At 39.5% G+C, this 20,176-nt stretch overlaps 1 protein-coding gene across 1 annotated transcript; it reads left to right on the top strand.

The window, feature by feature from the left end:
- The first annotated feature begins 17,756 nt into the window (after positions 1-17,756).
- On the top strand, positions 17,757-18,410 carry LOC139854044 (uncharacterized). The gene has a single exon (XM_071843370.1). The coding sequence runs from the start codon at positions 17,757-17,759 to the stop codon at positions 18,408-18,410; it is 654 nt and encodes a 217-aa protein (XP_071699471.1).
- Positions 18,411-20,176: the final 1,766 nt, after the last annotated feature.

Raw genomic sequence — 20,176 nt, 5'->3', positions numbered from 1 at the left:
AAGAAGCCGGAGTGTCCCGACTTGCGAAACGATAATGTGAAGCGGTTAGAGAAGGCGGCGGGTACAGCTAGGGGTCGCAACTATTTGATGACCAATGATGAAGCCAAACAATCGCACGAAGTTGTCTCAGGTACTTACATGGTTAATTCTAATCCGGAAAGGATTCTTTTCGATAGCGGTGCAAATTTGTCGTTTGTGTATCCTAAATTTTTGCCTAAACTTAATAGACCGTTAGCTAAGTTAAGTCGTCTGGTAGAAGTCGAAATAGCAGACGGCAAGACGGTGCTAGTGGTCGATGTGTGCAAAAATTGTGATGTTGTGTTTGATGCCGAAAACTTTAAGATAGATCTCATTCTGATGACTTTGGGCGACTTTGATATCGTTGTGGGTATGGATTGGCTTGATCGTAATAGAGCCGATATTGCATGCCATTAAAAATTTATTCGTGTGAAGACCCCAGGTGGGGGAGAGTTAATTATTCATGGTGATAAGCGAAGGAGACCGGTGCCGATATGCACTTTTGCACGGGCACGTCGTTTTGTTGTTAGTGGTGGCATGGCTTTCCTTGCTCATGTTGTTGATTCTCGTAATGAGCCGCCACCCATTCGTGAAATTCCGGTTGTTAGTGAATTCGAAGACGTTTTTTCGGACGATTTACCGGGTGTTCCGGCGGAAAGACAAGTTGAGTTTCGCATTGAGTTGGTTCTGGGAGCTACTCCTGTTGCTAAAACTCCTTATCGTTTAGCACCAAAGAAATGCAAGAGTTGTTAAATCAAACCCAAGAGTTGCTTGAGAAGGATTTTATTCAACCGAGTGCTTCTCCATGGGGCGCTCCGATTTTATTCGTGAAAAAGAAGGATGGTAGTATGAGGATGTGCATCGATTATCGGGAGTTAAATAAGGTGACAATAAAAAATTGTTATCCATTGCCTCGGATTGACGATTTGTTTGACCAACTCCAAGGTGCGACGTATTTCTCAAAGATTGACCTACGGTCCGGCTATCACCAAATGCGGGTTCGTGAGGAAGATATTGAGAAAACGGCTTTTCGAACGCGTTATGGGCATTTTGAGTTCGTGGTTATGCCTTTTGGTCTTACGAATGCACCGGCGGCATTCATGGATCTTATGAACCGAGTGTGCCAACCTATGTTGGACAAGTCGGTAATAGTGTTCATTGACGACATACTAGTCTATTCGAAAAGTATGAACGAACATGAACGTCATTTGCGTGAAGTATTGAAGACGTTACGAAAGGAGAAGTTGTACGCAAAGTTCTCCAAATGTGAATTTTGGCTAAGGGAAGTCCAATTCCTTGGTCATATTGTGAACAAAGACGGTATTCAAGTAGATCCGGGGAAGATCGAGACGGTGAAGAGTTGGGGACGACCGACTACGCCTACGGAAATCCGAAGTTTTCTCGGATTGGCTGGTTATTATCGTCGGTTTATCCAAGACTTTTCTAAGATCGCTTCTTCGTTAACGAAGTTGACGAGAAAGAATGCTAAGTTTAATTGGGAGAACGAGCAAGAAATTGCTTTTCAATTGCTAAAAGGGAAGTTGTGTCAAGCTCCGGTGTTAGTATTGCCGGAAGGTGTGGAAGACATGACGGTTTATTGTGATGCTTTGCTAAATGGGCTCGGGTGTATTCTAATGCAAAGAGGTAAAGTCATCGCTTATGCCTCACGACAATTAAAGGAACACGAAACAAGATACCCGACTCATGATCTTGAGTTGGCGGCGGTTGTGCATGCGTTGAAAATTTGGCGCCATTACTTGTATGGTGTCAAGTGTACGATTTATTCGGATCATAAGAGTTTGAAACATCTCTTTAATCAATGAGATTTGAATTATCGCCAACGTAGGTGGATGGATGTGATGAAATATTATGATTGTGAGATACTTTATCATCCGGGTAAGGCGAATGTTGTCGCGGATGTGTTGAGTCAAAAGAGTCAACATCCGGCGATAAAAGTGGGATCGTTACGTTTGATTATTTCCAACGATTTTCTTGAGAGGCTTGGCGAGATTCAAATAGAGGCTTACGTTCACAACAAGCATGCGGAACGAATCGTGGGCCAATCGGAGTTAATTACTATGGGCCCGCGTGGTTTGTTGTCTTTTCAAGGAAGGGTGTGGGTGCCTAAGATGGGTGATTACCGGCGGGTGCTATTTGATGAAGCACATAAGTCCAATTATTCCATTCATCCGGGTGTGACGAAAATGTATCATGACTTGAAGAAAGATTATTGGTGGCCGGGCATGAAACGTGATGTTGTGAAGTATATTGAGCAATGCGTCACGTGTTTGCAAGTAAAAGCCGAACACCAAAAGCAGTATGGAAAATTGCAACCATTAGAAATCCCGAAATGGAAATGGGAGCACATTACCATGGATTTCATCACAAAGTTACCTAAAACGGCGAGAACCCATTTGATTCGATTTGGGTTATAGTTGATCGATTGACGAAAAGTGCTTTGTTTCTTCCCATTAAAGAAGCAATATCGTCGGAGGTCTTGGCTAAGTTGTTTATCAAGGAAGTGGTCTCGCGACATGGGGTTCCTATATCTATTATTTCGGATCGAGATACCCGTTTTACATCTCGGTTTTGGGAAAAGTTTCATGAAGATATGAGTACACAATTAAAGTTGAGCACGGCGTATCATCCTCAAACGGACGGTCAAACTGAACGTACGAATCAAACTTTGGAAGATATGTTACGGGCGTGCATTATTGATTTCGGTGGTAGTTGGGATGAGCATTTGCCTTTGGTGGAATTCTCGTATAATAATAGTTACCATACTAGTATCGAGATGCCACCTTACGAAATGCTATATGGGCGAAGGTGTCGAACTCCCATTTGTTGGGAGAAGTGGGTTAAAAAGAAATCGGGAGCACCGATTTGGTTTTAGAAACGAATAACAAGATTGATATTATTCGGGATCATTTGAAGAAGGCTCAAGATAGACAAAAGTCGTATGCCGACAAACGTAGACGGACGATCGAATTTCAAGAAGGTGACATGGTGATGCTTAAGGTTTCGCCATAGAAAGGTATTATTCGATTTCGAAAACGGGGAAAGTTAGCTCCTTGGTTTATTGGGCCATTCAAAGTTTTAGCTCGTGTTGGTGAAGTTGCGTATCGCTTGGAATTACCCGAAGAGCTTGCGGGGATCCATAACACGTTTCATGTTTCCCATCTCCGTAAGTGTCTTGCGGATGATTCTTCATGGATGCCATTAGACGAAATCGAACTAAACAACAAGTTAGAATATGTTGAAGAGCCAATTGCTATACTAGATGAGAAGGTGAAAATGTTGAGGAATAAAGAGGTGAGGACCTTTAAGGTTCAATGGCGACGGAGTAAAGGTTCCGAGTTCACATGGGAGCCCGAAGAATTTGTGTTGGTTTATCTTCCCTCTTGTCATGTGGCTTGGATTGCGAGGACGCAATCCGAATAAGTGGGGGAGAGTTGTAAGACCCAAATATTATCCTTGTATATAAGCGAAGTTAAAATACTTGAAGTGGGGTTTTGGTTGTTCAAATTTAAAAAGAAATGCAGAATTCTGAACTGGGGGTGTCGCGCGCCGCGCCATCTGTCTGCGACAGATTCCCCTTTTCTTTTTAATTCGATATTTTGAGGGCATTTTGGTAAAATCACTTTGGGGTCCGAATTTAATGCCTTAGATCAGTTTTGGGAGCTCATTAACTCCATTCACAACCACCTTATCCTCTCCAATTCAATTCTAGTGAGAGAGTGCATTTCTTGAGTGAGAAAGCTTCATTAAAGGGTAAAGGAGGTTGAATCGGGTCTTAGTGCGAGTTCTAAAGTCGTTCATTTAGTTGCTAGCTACGTAGTGATTGTGTTGGTAAGTTCTAAAACCTAGATTCTTACTTTAATTGCATTAAGGGTTAGGGTTTGGGTTAGTGATGCACACAAAACCCACTTGCTAGTAATTTGGGGGTTTTGGGTGAATTTGGGTCATGTAGACTCAAAGGTAACTAATTAGGGTTTTCAAAGTGTTAATTTATGTTTATGAACCTAATTAGTTAGTTAAAGTACTAGAACACTTCAATGATATGTAAATGGGTGTTAATTGGGCATTGATAATCTAAATGGGTGTGTTGACCTTGAAATGGGTCAAATGGGTCTTTAATGACCTAAGTGGTCTTGCATGTGTGAAAATGAGTTAAATTGGTAATTTAAAAATGTAATAAGCCCCTATTTGACTAGAGTTAGGGTTTTTGGTGAAGTTGACCCATTATTAGGGTTAATGGTGCAAAATGGGTCGGGATTGCACTTTGGGTCAAAATGACTTAGGAATGGTGAAAGAATTGGTTGACTGACTTGAGTTTGCGTTTGATAATATGTATAATGTGATAGGTACATTACTTTGAGGTTTCGCAAGCTCGGGTATATTTTCACAAGACTTTGAGGTGAGTGGAATAATTATATGCGTAGGTATATAATGTATCTATTTGTTGTAGCGTGAAATGTGTAGTGTCGAGGTGTTAAGACACCACGTTTCACGTGAAGAGTGTAGCATCGAGGTGTTAAGACGCCACTCGGGTGTAGCATCGAGGTGTTAAGATGCCACCTAGGAGTGTAGTGTCGAGGTGTTAAGACACCACTCCGTAAAATAATGAGTGAAGCATCGAGGTGTTAAGATGCCACTCGGGATGAAGTGCCGAGGTGTTAAGGTGCCACCCTAGGGGTTAGTGGTGCGAGGTGTTAAGTGCCCTAACGGATGTTGTGAACACCGATGGCGTTTTCGCGTGCGCCGTTCCCTTGTACTATTGGTTAATCATGGTTATTTGTGTTGTAAGCATATTATATTATTCAAGTTATATTTATATGCGGTTGTTATGCTAGCTTGGGGGTGTTGGTGAATTTTAGCTTGTTATTGCGACGATAAGCTAATGTTGTTTGCTAGCATGTTTGCGGTTGTGTAAGTGTATGCAAGTAGGTATAATTATATATGTATTCGTATAATTATTGCATTCACTAAGCTTTGCTTACCCTCTCGTTGTTTACTATTTTTATAGGTTCGGTTGTGGACAAGGGTAAGGGCATTATCATGGAATAAAGATCCCGCTTTGTTGATTAGGGGACGCTTTTTGGAAGTTTAGTTCTTGGAGCTTGACCGAGACTTGGGTAGTTTAATCCCAAACGCCATGCTCGTAGTGTAGTTTGGTACTTAAACTTTTTGGCGGTCAAAACTCATATTTTGTATTAAACTCGTAAAATGGCCGAAGTGGGCCCCGCTTTTTAAAACTCATTTTACGTTTGAATTGTGTTAGTTTTACATATTTGAATGTGTGGTTAAAAGCGTGTCGTCTAAAAATGTCAGGAACTAGTCAATCTTTTTCGCATTTTGAGACTTTCCGGACAGACCCGAATGGCGCGCCGCGCGGCCATCCTGGTGCGCCGCGCCAATTCACTGTGCAGAATTTTTTATTTTTATTTTGTATTTCTGCTCGCGGTTTGGTTTGGGTTGTTACAAACTAACTCACTAATATGTAATGGAAATTATTGTTCTCTGGACTACTAACTTTACTTATATGCCTTGCTTCAGATTAAATCCATTTGCTACAAGAGCGTAACCGACTACTAAAAGTACTTGACATTTGCATTATGAGTATCTAATATCGCGTAAAAAGTCATGTTTTTACTGATGATATCTACTCAAATCCTACATGAATTCAAGCAAAATAGTTCTATAAACCCACTAATCTACTAAGTTTTGCTAAACAGGACTTCAAAAGCTCACATTGCGGTGTAAGACCTTGTTCCTGTTTCAGTTCAATGGGACGCCGTCCCTATTTCTGGACGCCGTCCTGCTCCTTAAAATTGGACGCCGTCCCACATTCTGGATATCGTCCAAATGTGCTGACGGGCCAGCTGTATAATTTTGTTTTAAAAGGGGTATTTTGGTCAAATCACTTGGGTGTTAGTTTGGAGCCCTCAAAACTGATCTAGATCCCATTTGTGGATCACATTTCATCCACACAAACACTCTTATCCATTTCTAGAGTGAGAGAAAGAGTTTAGAGAGAGAGAGAGAGAGAGAGAGAGCTTGATTTGGAGAAGAAGGAGTTGGATTCTCAACAAAGCTCGGGTTTTAAAGTTGTTCATCAAGCTCCTAGCTACGTTTTGGTTGTTGTGGTAAGTTCTAACTCCGAATTTCATTAATTGATTTGATATTCAAGTTAGGGTTTGAACTTGATATTGTTGAGAAACCGATTTAGACTCATGAAGTGAGTTTAGTGATGCTAGTAATCGGGTTTTGTAGTGTCGTTGGTGGATTTTGGGTTGGTTGTTGTTTTGGTCAAGTTCAAGACTTGTAAAATGGGTTGATCACTAGGTTTAGTGATTTTGGATGTGTTGAAACACATTTGGGTGTAAAAATTAGGGTTTGGTGTCAAATTGGTTAAGATAAGTGTTCAACACTTAAGTTTTTGAGTAAAATATAGCGTTAGAACATAATCGCTAGTTAATTGTGATTATGAGTATTTTGGGCGAGATTTGACTTAGTCAAGTGAAGTATGTGCAAATGGGTCGAAATGGCACTTATGGTGTTTTGGACATAAGCTAGAGTGTTTAGCTTATTTGTTTGTGAATTATCTAGGTGATTCACATTTGGAAGATTAGGAGCTCAAGCGGGAGTTGTCTTTCTTGTAATCTAGGTGAGTGGAATATTTATACATGTATGTATGTAGTTTATCTACTCGTGTGCGATGTGGGTCTTCGGTGCCACATCGTGAGTATTATGTTGGTATGTGTCACAAGACGGTGACTTATTTGTTGGTATGATGGGATGAGAACTACAAGTCAGTAGTGTCTCGATAGGTGATTCACAAGTCGGTGACACCTAATGGTGATTCACAAGTCGGTGACACCATATGTCAGAAAGTGATTTACAAGTCGGTGACACTTCATAGTGTTTCACAAGTCGGTGACACTTAATGGTGCCTCACAAGTCAGTGACACCATATGGCATTCACAAGTCGGTGACCCATAGGTATTGGTGGGTAGTTCACAAGTCGGTGACACCCTTTAGTGATTCACAAGTCGGTGACACCTTATGATGATTCACAAGTCGGTGAAATCACACGAATGTGACTTGACGTTATTAGTCGACTCTAAGGCGGTAGAACTATAGCGGGAATGGTTGGTATGTTTATGCATTGTATTGGTTTAGTATATTATTGTGTTGAGTTATATACTAACGTTGTTGATAGTTGTATGTGGTATTGCTAGATTGCTTATACGTTCGTATACGTGTTATGTGTTAGGGTATGCATGTAGGTAAACTATATATGTATATGTATAAATGTTTTACTCACTAAGCTTTAGCTTACCCTCTCGTTGTTTACATTTTTAGGTTCGGTAGCGGATTTGGCATGGGTATGCTCGGGATTTAGTTGATCTCCCCTTTTGATGCTTGCTTGGATTACTTTTAGATTCGACCTAGGATTGGGTAGTTTATCCCCAACCATCATGCTCGTAGTTGTTTGGAACTTAAACTCATTTGGGTCGAAACTCGTATTTTTGTATGTATTTCGTAAAATGGCCGATGTGGGCCCGATGTTGTAAAACTTGTTTAATAGTGAAAACTTCTTAGTTTTACTTAATATGAAGTGTTGTGATATTTCGTTTCGTTTAAAAGTGTCGGGAAACGTGTTTTCCGTTCGCGTGAAATGGGCATTTTGGACAGCAGCTGGAAGACCATTTGGATGCCGTCCAGATTGCTTCGACGCCGTCCGGGCCTTCACAACTGAACGCCGTCCTGATAACTGGACGCCGTCCTGATAACTGGACGCCATCCAGATGAACTGGTTATATATATAAAAAAAATTTGTTACATTTTCGGTTGGATAACGGGTTAGGTCGTTACAAGTGGTATCAGAGCATGGTCTAAGGGATATAGGTGACTTGAGATAGTAGCCTAGACTTAGACTTTTGTGTGTGCTAATATGCGGGACTTTTAGGATTACGGGTCTGTTCGGGTTTTAGTTAGTGCCTTAGAGAATAGGTGCTTTAGCTACGTGTTGATTATGTTATTACTAATCATGTTGTTTGTGTTGAACATCTAGCGAGATGGTTGTTATATTTATGAGTTCGGCATAACATGTGAGCGTAATAATGCTTCGCGACCATTATTACGGTTGTAAGCCAAGTCAAGCAAGTGATGTACAACCAATATTGAACTAGATGGGGTGTATGAACGGTGATATATTTATATGATTGAGAATATAGATCGTAGCGGTGTATATAATTTACTTGTGTTGCGTTCCTAACCGAGTTCATTTCTTAGAATGAGGACGAGGAATGGACATGATAACAAAGATCAAAGCGATGACTCCGAGTTCACGGCCAAGGTTGAGGCCATCTTTAAACGTCAAAAAGTGGAATTTCTCGAGGATGTTAGAAAGGTTTTCCAGGAATCGGTTGATGGGCAAGTAACCGAATTAATCAACGAACGAATGAATGCCGCGATCGAAGAGGCACTCGAGGCTAGAAACATCCATTCTCGTGGTGAAGGGGGTGATGGTAATGGGGGACATGGAAGGCGGGACTTCCATTACAAAAACTTCAAGGATGCTCAACCTCCTATGTTTAATGGAGTGAGGGATCCGTTGAAGAGTACATGTTGGGTTTCCTACGTCGAGGGGGCCTTCCGTACTAGTGAATGCCCCCGAGAAGAAAACGAGATACGATTCTAGTATGTTACGTAAAGAAGCCAAGATGTGGTGGGATGACAAGATTCAATTATATGGTGAAGAACAATGTATGAGCTTGTCATGGGAAGAGTTTAAAAAGGAGTTCTTTGATGAATACCGAACTTAATCCGACCTAAATAAAATCCGGGACTAGTTGCGCGATTTGCGACAAGGTTCGATGGACTTGGTTACTCTCAAGTCTACTTTCTTGTCAAAAACTCGTTTTTGTCCGGAGTATGTCGGTGATGAGCGAATGTTGATGCAAGATTTCTATCGTGCTTTAAGCGATGAGCTGAAGGGTAAGATTAGTCGGGGAATGGCTAAGTCTTTTGAAGAATTATTTGAGTTGGCTCAAGGTTTCAAACCGGAGGCCCCGAAGACAAGTGTTTTCGATGTTAGTAAGCGGAAGTTCGAAGTAGCGATGTTTTCGAACAAGAAAAGTAAGAGTGCTACCGAAGGTGTCAGAAGTGTGAAGATGAGCGGCACGGATGGTTCTAAATTCGTGTGTTATAATTGTGGGCAAATGGGATATAAGTCTTGTGATTGTTCGTTGGGTAAGGTCACATGTTTTAAGTGCTGGAAGGAGGGACACCAGAAGTCGGAGTGTCCCGAGTGGAATAGTGACGGAGCGCGAAGGTCTAACGACGTTTGATTCAGGTACTATTCGATTTTAGTACTATCGTTATGAGGGTGACTCTTAGGTAATAAGTAGGTTTATCCATGTGATGTAGTAGCTAGCTAGGTCGAGTTAGTCCATTGCGGTTTGGTTAACTGGGTGAATTTGACTAACTAGGTCGGGTTAATCAATTAGATGTTAGGTGTTGACTGAGGCGGGTTAACCGGGTGAATTTGACTAACTGGGTCAGGTTAATCAACTAGACGTTAGGTGTTGACCGAGTCGGGTTGAACAAGAGAGAGTTTGACTAACCAAGTTAGGTTAAGCAATTGTTGTAAGGGTTTGACCAAGTCGGGTTGACCTAGTGTATTGGACTTAACCGAGTCGGGTTAATCAATTAGATGATAGGTGTTGACCGAGTCAGGTTGACCGAGCATGTTTGACTAACTGAGTCGGGTTAATCATTCTTGTTAAGGTTTGGCCGAGGTAGGTTGACCGGGCGTGTTTGACTAACCAGGTCGGGTTAATCGTTTTGGCGTTGGAGGCTTAACCAAGTCGGGTGTAACCGTGATTTGATGAGAGGGTTACTTGTATTGCTCTCCATAAGGGTTAGTGTAGCAATGGTATGCCATTTGAGAGGCATTTACATTGACCATGTATGTGTGCGAGTAGAGTCACGATTGTTGACTATCTATGATTGTGTGTAAGTAACCGTGTTAACGGTTGAGACAGTGCGAGTTAGGGTGTAAGTCTTGGTGTTCCAAGCATCTCCTTGAGTTAAAAGGTAAATAGACTAGTTGTGCGGCCTAGGTGGATAGTGACTAACGGGTGTCACTGGAAAGTTGTGGGCAATGAGCCGTAATGTTCGTTGGATTTGTGCGACCTCGAGTAGTCAAGTGACGTATGACACCGAGAATGGACCCCGTAAGGGTCGAGCTATTGAGACTCGGTGGTAGTAATAAGAGTTGCATAACACTGCCTCAGGTGCCTCCGTATACCTGCTAGTGGAATGCTTCACTCCGGTGGTGTGATTACTTTGTACTTGGTTACCGGTGAAAAACCCGAAGGTACGATAATGGTTTATTGTGATGATTTGCGGGCGTAACGTTTGACCGATTCAAAAAGGTCGAGGTTCGAGTACCTTGTAGTAAGTTCGCGAAAGATTTTTGAGTATGACCAACATTGGTACCGGTCATGTGTGTTGTGGAATGTCGATATTCCGCGAGATATTATCATCTTGATGGTGATAGTGTGGGGTTAAAACCCTAAGTGGGGGAGTGTGTACCCGGAGGGTACGGTGTTGCCACGAGTTAGAAGGCATGTTTGAGCAATTTTTTTGGAAGTCGTCCCATTTTGTGAGCAAACTAGGGACGTAGAGTGTTGATCTTCGACTATCTCGTGTAGAGACATGTTAGTATGGAGCGCGTTCGAGAGTGAGTTCTTTAGAGTAATGAGGACTTGTACGTGCGAGAGGTGTTAAGATCATCCTTAAAGGACGATCGAAATGAGGTTCGCCGGGTAATGGTGGACGGGTTATGGAAATTGTGGAGTTGCGCTTCGATTGGAGTACCGAAAAGCTTGCGGGAAATCCCATCACTGTGCGCGTGGTGCGGATGACCCAAATTGGATTGTCGATTTGCGGTAGAACTCTAAGTAGTGAGTTGGAGTGCGTCAAGGACTCATGAAGGATAGTTACGTGTTTGGAACGTTGTGTGGCGAGAAAGTGTGATCGATAGGATGCATTGGTGGCATCGAGGGGGTGTAGAGTGCGTGAGAACTCGAAGATTAGAGGAAGACATACTTTCTTGGCTGTTTTGGGGCTAAGATCACGAGGACGTGATCCAATTTAAGTTGGGGAGAGTTGTAAGACCCTGTTCCTGTTTCAGTTCAATGGGACACCGTCCCTATTTCTGGACGCCGTCCTGCTCTTTGAAACTGGACGGCGTCCCACATTCTGGACGCCGTCCAAATGTGCTGACGGGCCAACTGTATAATTTTGTTTTAAAAAGGGGTATTTTGGTCAAATCACTTGGGTGTCAGTTTGGAGCCCTCAAAACTGATCTAGATCCCATTTGTGGATCACATTTCATCCACACAAACACTCTCATCCATTTCTAGAGTGAGAGAAAGAGTTTAGAGAGAGAGAGAGCTTGATTTGGAAAAGAAGGAGTTGGATTCTCAACAAAGCTCGGGTTTTAAAGTTGTTCATCTCGCTTCTAGCTACGTTTTGGTTGTTGTGGTAAGTTCTAACTCTGAATTTCATTAATTAATTTGATATTCAAGTTAGGGTTTGAACTTGATATTGTTGAGAAACCCATTTAGACTCATGAAGTGAGTTTAGTGATGCTAGTAATCGGGTTTTGTAGTGTCGTTGGTGGATTTTGGGTTGGTTGTGGTTTTGGTCAAGTTCAAGACTTGAAAAATGGGTTGATCACTAGGTTTAGTGATGTTGGATGTGTTGAAACACATTTGGGTGTATTTTGGTTGACTAATTTTGAAATGGGTCAAAATTAGGGTTTGGTGTCAAATTGGGTAAGATAAGTGTTTAACATTTAAGTTTTTGAGTAAAATATGGTGTTAGAACATAATCGCTAGTTAATTGTGATTATGAGTATTTTGGGCGAGATTTGACTTAGTCAAGTGAAGTATGTGCAAATGGGTCGAAATAGCACTTATGGTGTTTTGAGCATAAGCTAGAGTGTTTAGCTTATTTGTTTGTGAATTAGCTAGGTAATTCACATTTGGACGATTAGGAGCTCAAGCGGGAGTTGCCTTTCTTGTAATCGAGGTGAGTGGAATATTTATACATGTATGTATGTAGTTTATCTACTCATGTGCGATGTGGGTCTTCAGTGCCACATCGTGAGTATTATGTTGGTATGTGTCACAAGATGGTGACTTATTTGTTGGTATGATGGGATGAGAACTACAAGTCGGTAGTGTCTCGATAGGTGATTCACAAGTCGGTGACACCTAATGGTGATTCACAAGTTGGTGACACCATATGTCAGGAAGTGATTTACAAGTCGGTGACACTTCATAGTGTTTCACAAGTCGGTGACACTTCATAGTGTTTCACAAGTCAGTGACACTTTGTGGTGCTTCACAAGTCGGTGACACCACATGGCGTTCACAAGTCGGTGACCCATAGGTATTGGTGGGTAGTTCATAAGTCGGTGACACCCTTTGGTGATTCACAATTAGGTGACACCTTATGATGATTCACAAGTCGGTGACATCACACGAGTGTGACTTGATGTTATTGGTCGACTACAAGGCGGTAGTACTATAGCGGGAATGGTTGGTATGTTTATGCATTGTATTGGTTTAGTATATTATTGTGTTGAGTTATATATTAACGTTGTTGATAGTTATATGTGGTATTTCTAGATTGCTTATACGTTCGTATACGTGTTATGTGTTGGGGTATGCGTGTAGGTAAACTATATATGTATGTGTATAAATGTTTTACTCACTAAGCTTTAGCTTACCCTCTCGTTGTTTACATTTTTAGGTTCGGTAGCGGATTTGGCAAGGGTATGCTCGGGATTTAGTTGATCTCCCCTTTTGATGCTTGCTTGGATTACTTTTAGATTCGACCTAGGATTGGGTAGTTTATCCCCAACCATCACGTAGTTGTTTGGAACTTAAACTCATTTGGGTCGAAACTCGTATTTTTGTATGTATTTCGTAATACGGCCGATGTGAGCCCGATGTCATAAAACTTGTTTAATAGTGAAAACTTCTTAGTTTTACTTAATATGAAGTGTTGTGATATTTCGTTTCTTTTAAAAGTGTCGGGAAACGTGTTTTCCGTTCGCGTGAAATGGGCATTTTAGACAGCAGCTGGAAGACCATTTAGACGCCGTCCAGATTGCATGGATGCCGTCCTGGCCTTCACAACTGGACGCCGTCCTGATAACTGGACGCCGTCCAGATGAACTGGTTATATATATATATAAAAAATTTGTTACGTTTTCGGTTGGATAACGGGTTGGGTCGTTACATGCGGAAAAGTTGGAAAAATAGCCAAAATTAGAATTTTCTTACCCTAATTTCAAGAAATACCCTAGGAGACCACCACAAGAGCTCAAGATCACTAACCAGGACTACAAACACTTATTCATGACATGTATATGAAGATATACCAAGATCCCAGAAGCTCATCTGATTCATATATAAAGATCAAGACGTTCCAACACACACTAAAAAACACACACAAAAAACCCTAATCACACAATACTTCAACTACAACAACAAGGAACATCAAGAAGTGATTTAGGGGATTGTGTGTGCTTATTATAAGTCTAAGGAACCCCAAGAAAGTGCATCTACTGAACTTCAAGTTAAAACGGATACTGGTAATCAACAACGTACTATCAGAAACCAGTATATGATAAAACGAAATGCACAAATGCAACTAGCGACTCGGAGATCACAAATGCTGACCCGTTTGGCCCAAATGGAGACTCATTGGACAACTGGAAACCCAGTTAGCCTAAGTGGTGACCCGGTTATTACAACTGGCCACTCGGAAGATGTAAATGGTGACTGAGAGACTTCAACTGGCGACCAAGGTCCTTCAACTGGAAACTCAGGGTCCCAAATGGCGATCCATGGTTAGCAACTTGCGACCCATGCTTAGCTTTTGGCAACTTGGAGCTTTCAACTGGCGACTCGTGGTTAGCAACTGGTGACTCGTGAGTAGCAACTGGTGACCCAGGTACCAAAACTAGTGACACAGGCCACCACCTGGTGACTCACTTCTGCAATAAATAGCAAGCTTCGGAAGTTCATTTCATTCATTCAGAAAACTCAGAGCTCTCCGCTTTCGAGTTTTCTCTCTGCTCCATCTCTCTCACAACACACTCTTTCAAGGCTTAGGCTACTTTATTATAAATTGGTTTAGGTTTTGTAAGCTTTAAAGAAGCTGCTTATACTTCTTAAAGCAAGGGTTGGAGTTTTGTCTTATTTAACATTTTTCTGTGAATAATACATAAGTGAATCACTGTGATAGCAGGGATTGCAAGGATCGTTGATATCGCTCCATTTATACATAATATTACTTGCGATATCTTGTTCTTTTCGGGTATAAAATGATGAAGATTGAAGACTTTGATTCGTGGATATGGTAAAAATGATGGTTTCAGCTTAATGAGTCTTCGTGTGTGTGTGTTTTGGATATATTCGGCGAGTTTTGGTATTAAAAAGAACAAGTATAAGTGAAAAAGGCAAAGTAAAGTCAAGCTGCTGTTTCGGAACATTTTGGGGTGTAATTCATATGAATGCGATCACAATTCATCCAATGCCGCCGCAATTATAATCTCGTGCTCGCAATATGTTAACAGAAGTTCGGGTATAAAGTTCTGCATATCTCGCGGTCGCGAGGCAAGGAGATGCGATCGCGAGGCGACCTGATGCGGTCGAGAGAGCATCTAAAGCGGTCGCGATTTTTGAGTCGGCCATCCAGAGAATTTTTCCCTATAAATAGGCTTTTATCCCCATAACTTGGGCAGTTTTTGTTTTACGAATTTTATAGTTAGGGTTACGAATTTTGAGCTTTCTAAGGTATTTTGGAGCATCTAACACTAGGATTTCAATTGTTAATCATTGGTAAACTCTTGTCTTTTATTTTAATCTTTACAATGGTTGGTTATTGTTTATCTCCTTGCTTGTGTGCTTTGATTATCATTATGAGTAGCTAAATTCCTAGTAATTGTTTAGATGATTGAACCTAGGTGATGGATTGCTTGATCTTTTATATGTATTGGTAATTACTTTTGATTGTGATTCTTAATTACTCCCATTAATTGATCTCATTGATTACTAGTTTGTTGGTTGATGTAATGAGAGTTACTAGATCAATTAATTTATCTAGGTTATTGAAAAATAAATAGATAAGTTGAATTATATACGGGAGACCGGTGTAATTAGATTAGTAATTAATCCCATCAATTGAGTAGGTAATTGTGAAGCCTAAAGAGTGAGACCGATTCACCCTTCAACTGAATCATAATCGCGAGTAGTTATAACTGATTGATTGTGTTCTTCAGAAGCATGTGGGAGACCAACGTGAAAAACCGACACTTTCATGATATAATTAGTAACTAAGTAAGGGACACCAACTTATCTTACTAATTGATTAATGAACTTGGTTAACGAGAGTTATACTAAGGGATTTAATTACATTGTTCTTAATAAAAGCAATCCGGAACCTAGGGAATTGAATCTAACTGAATACCCCTTTATCTATTGAATTCGTTTCTATTTACTTTGTTTTAATTAGTTTTAAATTAAAACCCCCATTTTTACAACTTAATCTTCAGAATAATTATTAGTTTTTAAATCTTAAACACTGCTATATTTGGACGAATTCGTAATCATATTACAATAAGATTAGGTGTGTTTTACGCATATCAAATTTTTGGCGCCGCTGCCGGGGAGCGGTGTGTCTTAGGATTTTGCAAGCTTTTGGTTATTCGATCCTTTTGTGGGAACTTGTTTTCGCGAAAGTTACTTATCTGTTATTTTTATTTTCAGTTTTACGCGTTGGTTTTTGTTGTGGTGTGATCACAGGTTAGGTACTAATAACTCTGGAACCGTCTAGAGTTTATCATACACGCAGCAAAGCTAAAGAAGAGCAAGAAATCGCCGACGGTTTCTTAGAAGTACCTTTTTATATTCCGGACTTTGAATATATTAAGAAAGAAGAGGTTAAAATGGGTGAACCAGCGAGAGGTTAATCCATGTAAGCGATGATGAAAGCCACGAGGGCTGGTAATGGACATGCCATTACCTAACCGGTAGTTGACAAAGATTTTGAGGTTAAGGGGCAGATTTGAAATATAATCACTCATCAGTGCCAGTTCAGTTCAGGGGTACACCGAAAGAGGATGCATTCGAGCATCTTCGTTATTTCAAGAGCATATGTAATTTGTTCAAGATTGCCCAAGTTGCGGAAACGGTTATTTATTTAAGGGTTTTCCCTTGGTCTTTGAAAGATGATGCAAAGGATTGGTTAGAATCATTGCCCAAAGGTGAAATTGACATTTGGACTATGATGGAAGATAGGTTCTTGCAGCGTTTCTTTCCAGCTTCAAAGGCCGCAAAATTACAGAGTGACATTAATCACTTTGTTCAAAAGTCAAATGAGACACTCTATGATGCTTGGACCTGGTTCGGTAAAATGCTTCGAAATTGTCCTCAACACAGGTTGAACAATTCTAATAACGTCCAGATTTTCTATAAGGGTTTTAATGTGCCAACAAGGAAGGAAATTGACATTGTTGCAGGTGGTTCTTTAATGAAGAAGACACCAGATGAAGCTTACAATATCATCTCAAAAACAGCTACACACTCATATGATTGGCACCAAGAGATGGATGTTTCTTGATCATCTCATGTCGCTAGTACCGAAACTAGTGATGAGCTCGCATCAGTTAAAGCACAACTTGCAACTATTAAAAGACAAATGGAATCGATGACTAAAGAGATGCATGCTATGAAAGTTGGTTGTGAGTTATGTCAAGGATAACATCTTACAAAGGATTGTAATCATTTAACTATGGAAGAGCAGGTGAACTACTTGGGTAATCAGTACAATAATCAGTACCAAGCAGGTAGTTCGGGTTATCAAAGGAACGGACCACTGGGGTTCGTTAATTTAAATCAGAATCAGTCGTACGTGGATAAGGGTCCTTCATTAGAGGATTTATTACATGGTTTTATTATATAAACAGATGAAAGCATCATGACTTTGAGGCAAGATAGTGATTCGATAAAGCAGCAAGTGAGAAGTCAGCAGGCCTCGATTCTGAATTTGGAACGAGATTTGGGCCGTATAGCTCAATCGCAAATAGAGAGACCACCGGGTGCTCTCCCTTCCAATACGCAAGCTAATCCGAATGTCAATGGGCCACCTCAAACAATCTTGACTAATAACAACCAAAGTGATGTGAAGAATAAAGATCCTCGGGTTTCTAATTATTCGCAGGTGAATGCTATTTCTAGTTTTGAGGGTTATGATTTCGATGAGGTTATTCCGACTTATACTCATAATGGTGTAGACGGTTGAATCCGAGTTAGTGATATAACTCCCGCATATGGTAATTACTTAATGAGTTTGATGACGGGGAGTTCTTCTAATTCAGGTAATCAAGAGTCGAAAGTAAAGAGTGTTGAGACTACCGAGTCTCCTGAGTTTAGTGTTGATGAAATTGAAGTGGAAGAAGAGGTGAAACTTTACCTAAATTGAAAGTTTACAAGCCATTTATTCCATATCCGAGAACTATTAAATCTGGGCAACCGAAGGACACTGTTTGTAAGTCTTTTAATACTAATGATAATATTTGTGTACATGTACCTTTGGTTGATGTTCTTGCAGGTATGCCCAATTATGGGAAATTCTTAAAGGATTTAATGGCGAAGAAGGGTGAGCATGAGCAAACATCCTCCGTTTTTCTTGAAGCGAAATGTGCTGCTATTTTGAAGAAGAGTGATATGCCACCAAAGTTAGGTGATCCCGGGCCATTCATAGTGCCATGTAGGACTGATGACTCTGAAATTTTTAAGTGTTTAACTGATTTAGGTGCGAGTATCAATCTTATGCCGTTATCTATTTATTCGTGTTTGGGTTTGAATGAGCTTAAGTCATCTAATACTGGAGTTAGATTGGTTAACCAGTCAATTAGTAAACCCATAGGGATTGACGAAAATTTGGTGGTTAAGATAGGTGAATTAGAGTTCCCAGCTGACTTTATGGTTGTTGACATGTCTGAAGATAAGGTTGTACCCATTGTTTTAGGTAGACCATTTTTAGCAACTGCATGTGCATTAACTGACTGGAGGACTTGTAAGTTGATTTTTAGGGATAGAGGAAAAATTTTGAGTTTTCAAACAAAGTTTAGTGTTAAACCACCACCCACACCCATTGATTCTGTGAATGTGCTGATTAGTGAAACTGATAATGTTAAAACTGAGTCTAGTAAAAAGCCTAAGTGTGGGGGTGGAGTTGTTAAAGAAAAACCCGTGGTTAAACCACCCGATGATATTGTGGTTGATAGGTCTATGTGAAGGTTATTCGGGCGGGTTAAGAAAGCGATGAATGAGAAAGATGAGCAGTTAAGACTCTGGTTAGTTTATAATTTATCTGAAATAGAGAAAGAAAAGTTGAGGTATATATATAATTAATAATATCAAAGATTCAATAAATTATATAATTGGTAGATATAATATAAATTAATAAATGGTAATATTAAAGGTAATTACAAGTTAAGGTATAAATGTTATATTAATATTATTATTATTACTACTTTCATCACCAATATAAATACTAATATTAATATTAAGATCAATATTATTCATATTATCATTATGAAATCCAATACATATAATTGGTTATGTTATTATTATTTTTATAATTATTATTATCATTAACTCTAGTATTATTAGTATTTTTATATATAATTAATAATAATATTAATTATTAATATCCATTAATTAAAAATAGAACATATATATATATATATATATATATATATATATATATATATATATATATATGTATATGTATATATATATGTATATATATATATATATATATATATATATATATATATATATATATATATATATATATATATATATATATATATATATATATATATATATATATATATATATATATCTGAATAATTCAATCAGTTGTATCTCACCATCAAAGTCTTTACTCGTTTCATCAATTCAATATAAATACAAAACAGTTAAAGATATTCTTCTACTTTATTTATTCTCTTGAATGGAATTAGGAGTACTATCTGTCCAAAATCTGTTACCTATCTTAATCCACTTTATTTATTTTTGTTTTCTTATTTGTCTTTCTGTTAAAGGATTCTTCTTGTCTACACCCATCACAACCATCCATCCACCACAAACCCATCTAAAAATCATCATTCTATTTCTTTATTTTATTTCTCTATTGAGCTCCATATACAAACACCCATTTACAGTAAATCACCACATCTTCCTCTCTAGCTCTCTCTCTCTCTCTCTCTCTCTCTCTCTCATCCTCTCTATTTTTTTATATCCGTTTTCTGTTTTCTCTTTTGGATTATGTAGTAAACAAACCATCAACTAGTAGCATTGCTTGGTTGCTCGTCTCATCAGTTTCGGGTTTGGAATAAAACACTTGTTGACTACCATTTGCAACCATCGAACCACCATCATCTATATCTATATATACACAAGCACCTAGAGATATATACACATGCATATGTACGGGTGATATATTAAATCACCACCACCCTAACTTTCTTCATCACCACCGTCTAGAACCACCACCATGCCACCCTTTTCCCTCATGAATATTCAACACCCGCCACTATCATAAACAACCACCTTCATCTGACCACCATTGTCGACCACTACTTGATGTTTACAAACACTATCTCAAATCAAAACTTCAAAACCCACTTATTTGTTTTTCTGTTTAATCGTCAACAACCAAACTCAATTATGTTCTTGTTTGAATCGCTAATACAATAACAGCCGCTATATATATATATTTGAAGTTGCAAATCTTCCAACAACTTTATCATTCAAAAAGGCTACAGCATGTTTTCTTCTTTTTTTTGGCCGACCCATTTGTTTTACAAGTTGGCATGATCTTAATAATTTAAGAAAGTTGGTATTGCTTGCGATATTATTTTTTTTCCTCCATGACCGACACTTATCCATCACCATAAAGCAACCAATGTTGAAACTACTACTCAACTTCCTTTTCAAAAGTCTATTTGTCCATTTCTCCCTATTATCTAATTCGGTGATAAATTAATCACTAC

Source organism: Rutidosis leptorrhynchoides, chromosome 6 (assembly GCF_046630445.1).
Source record: "Rutidosis leptorrhynchoides isolate AG116_Rl617_1_P2 chromosome 6, CSIRO_AGI_Rlap_v1, whole genome shotgun sequence".
Lineage (NCBI taxonomy): Eukaryota > Viridiplantae > Streptophyta > Magnoliopsida > Asterales > Asteraceae > Rutidosis > Rutidosis leptorrhynchoides.
The sequence above is the reverse complement of the archived record's forward strand: the minus strand, read 5'-3'. Positions and strand labels throughout refer to the sequence as shown.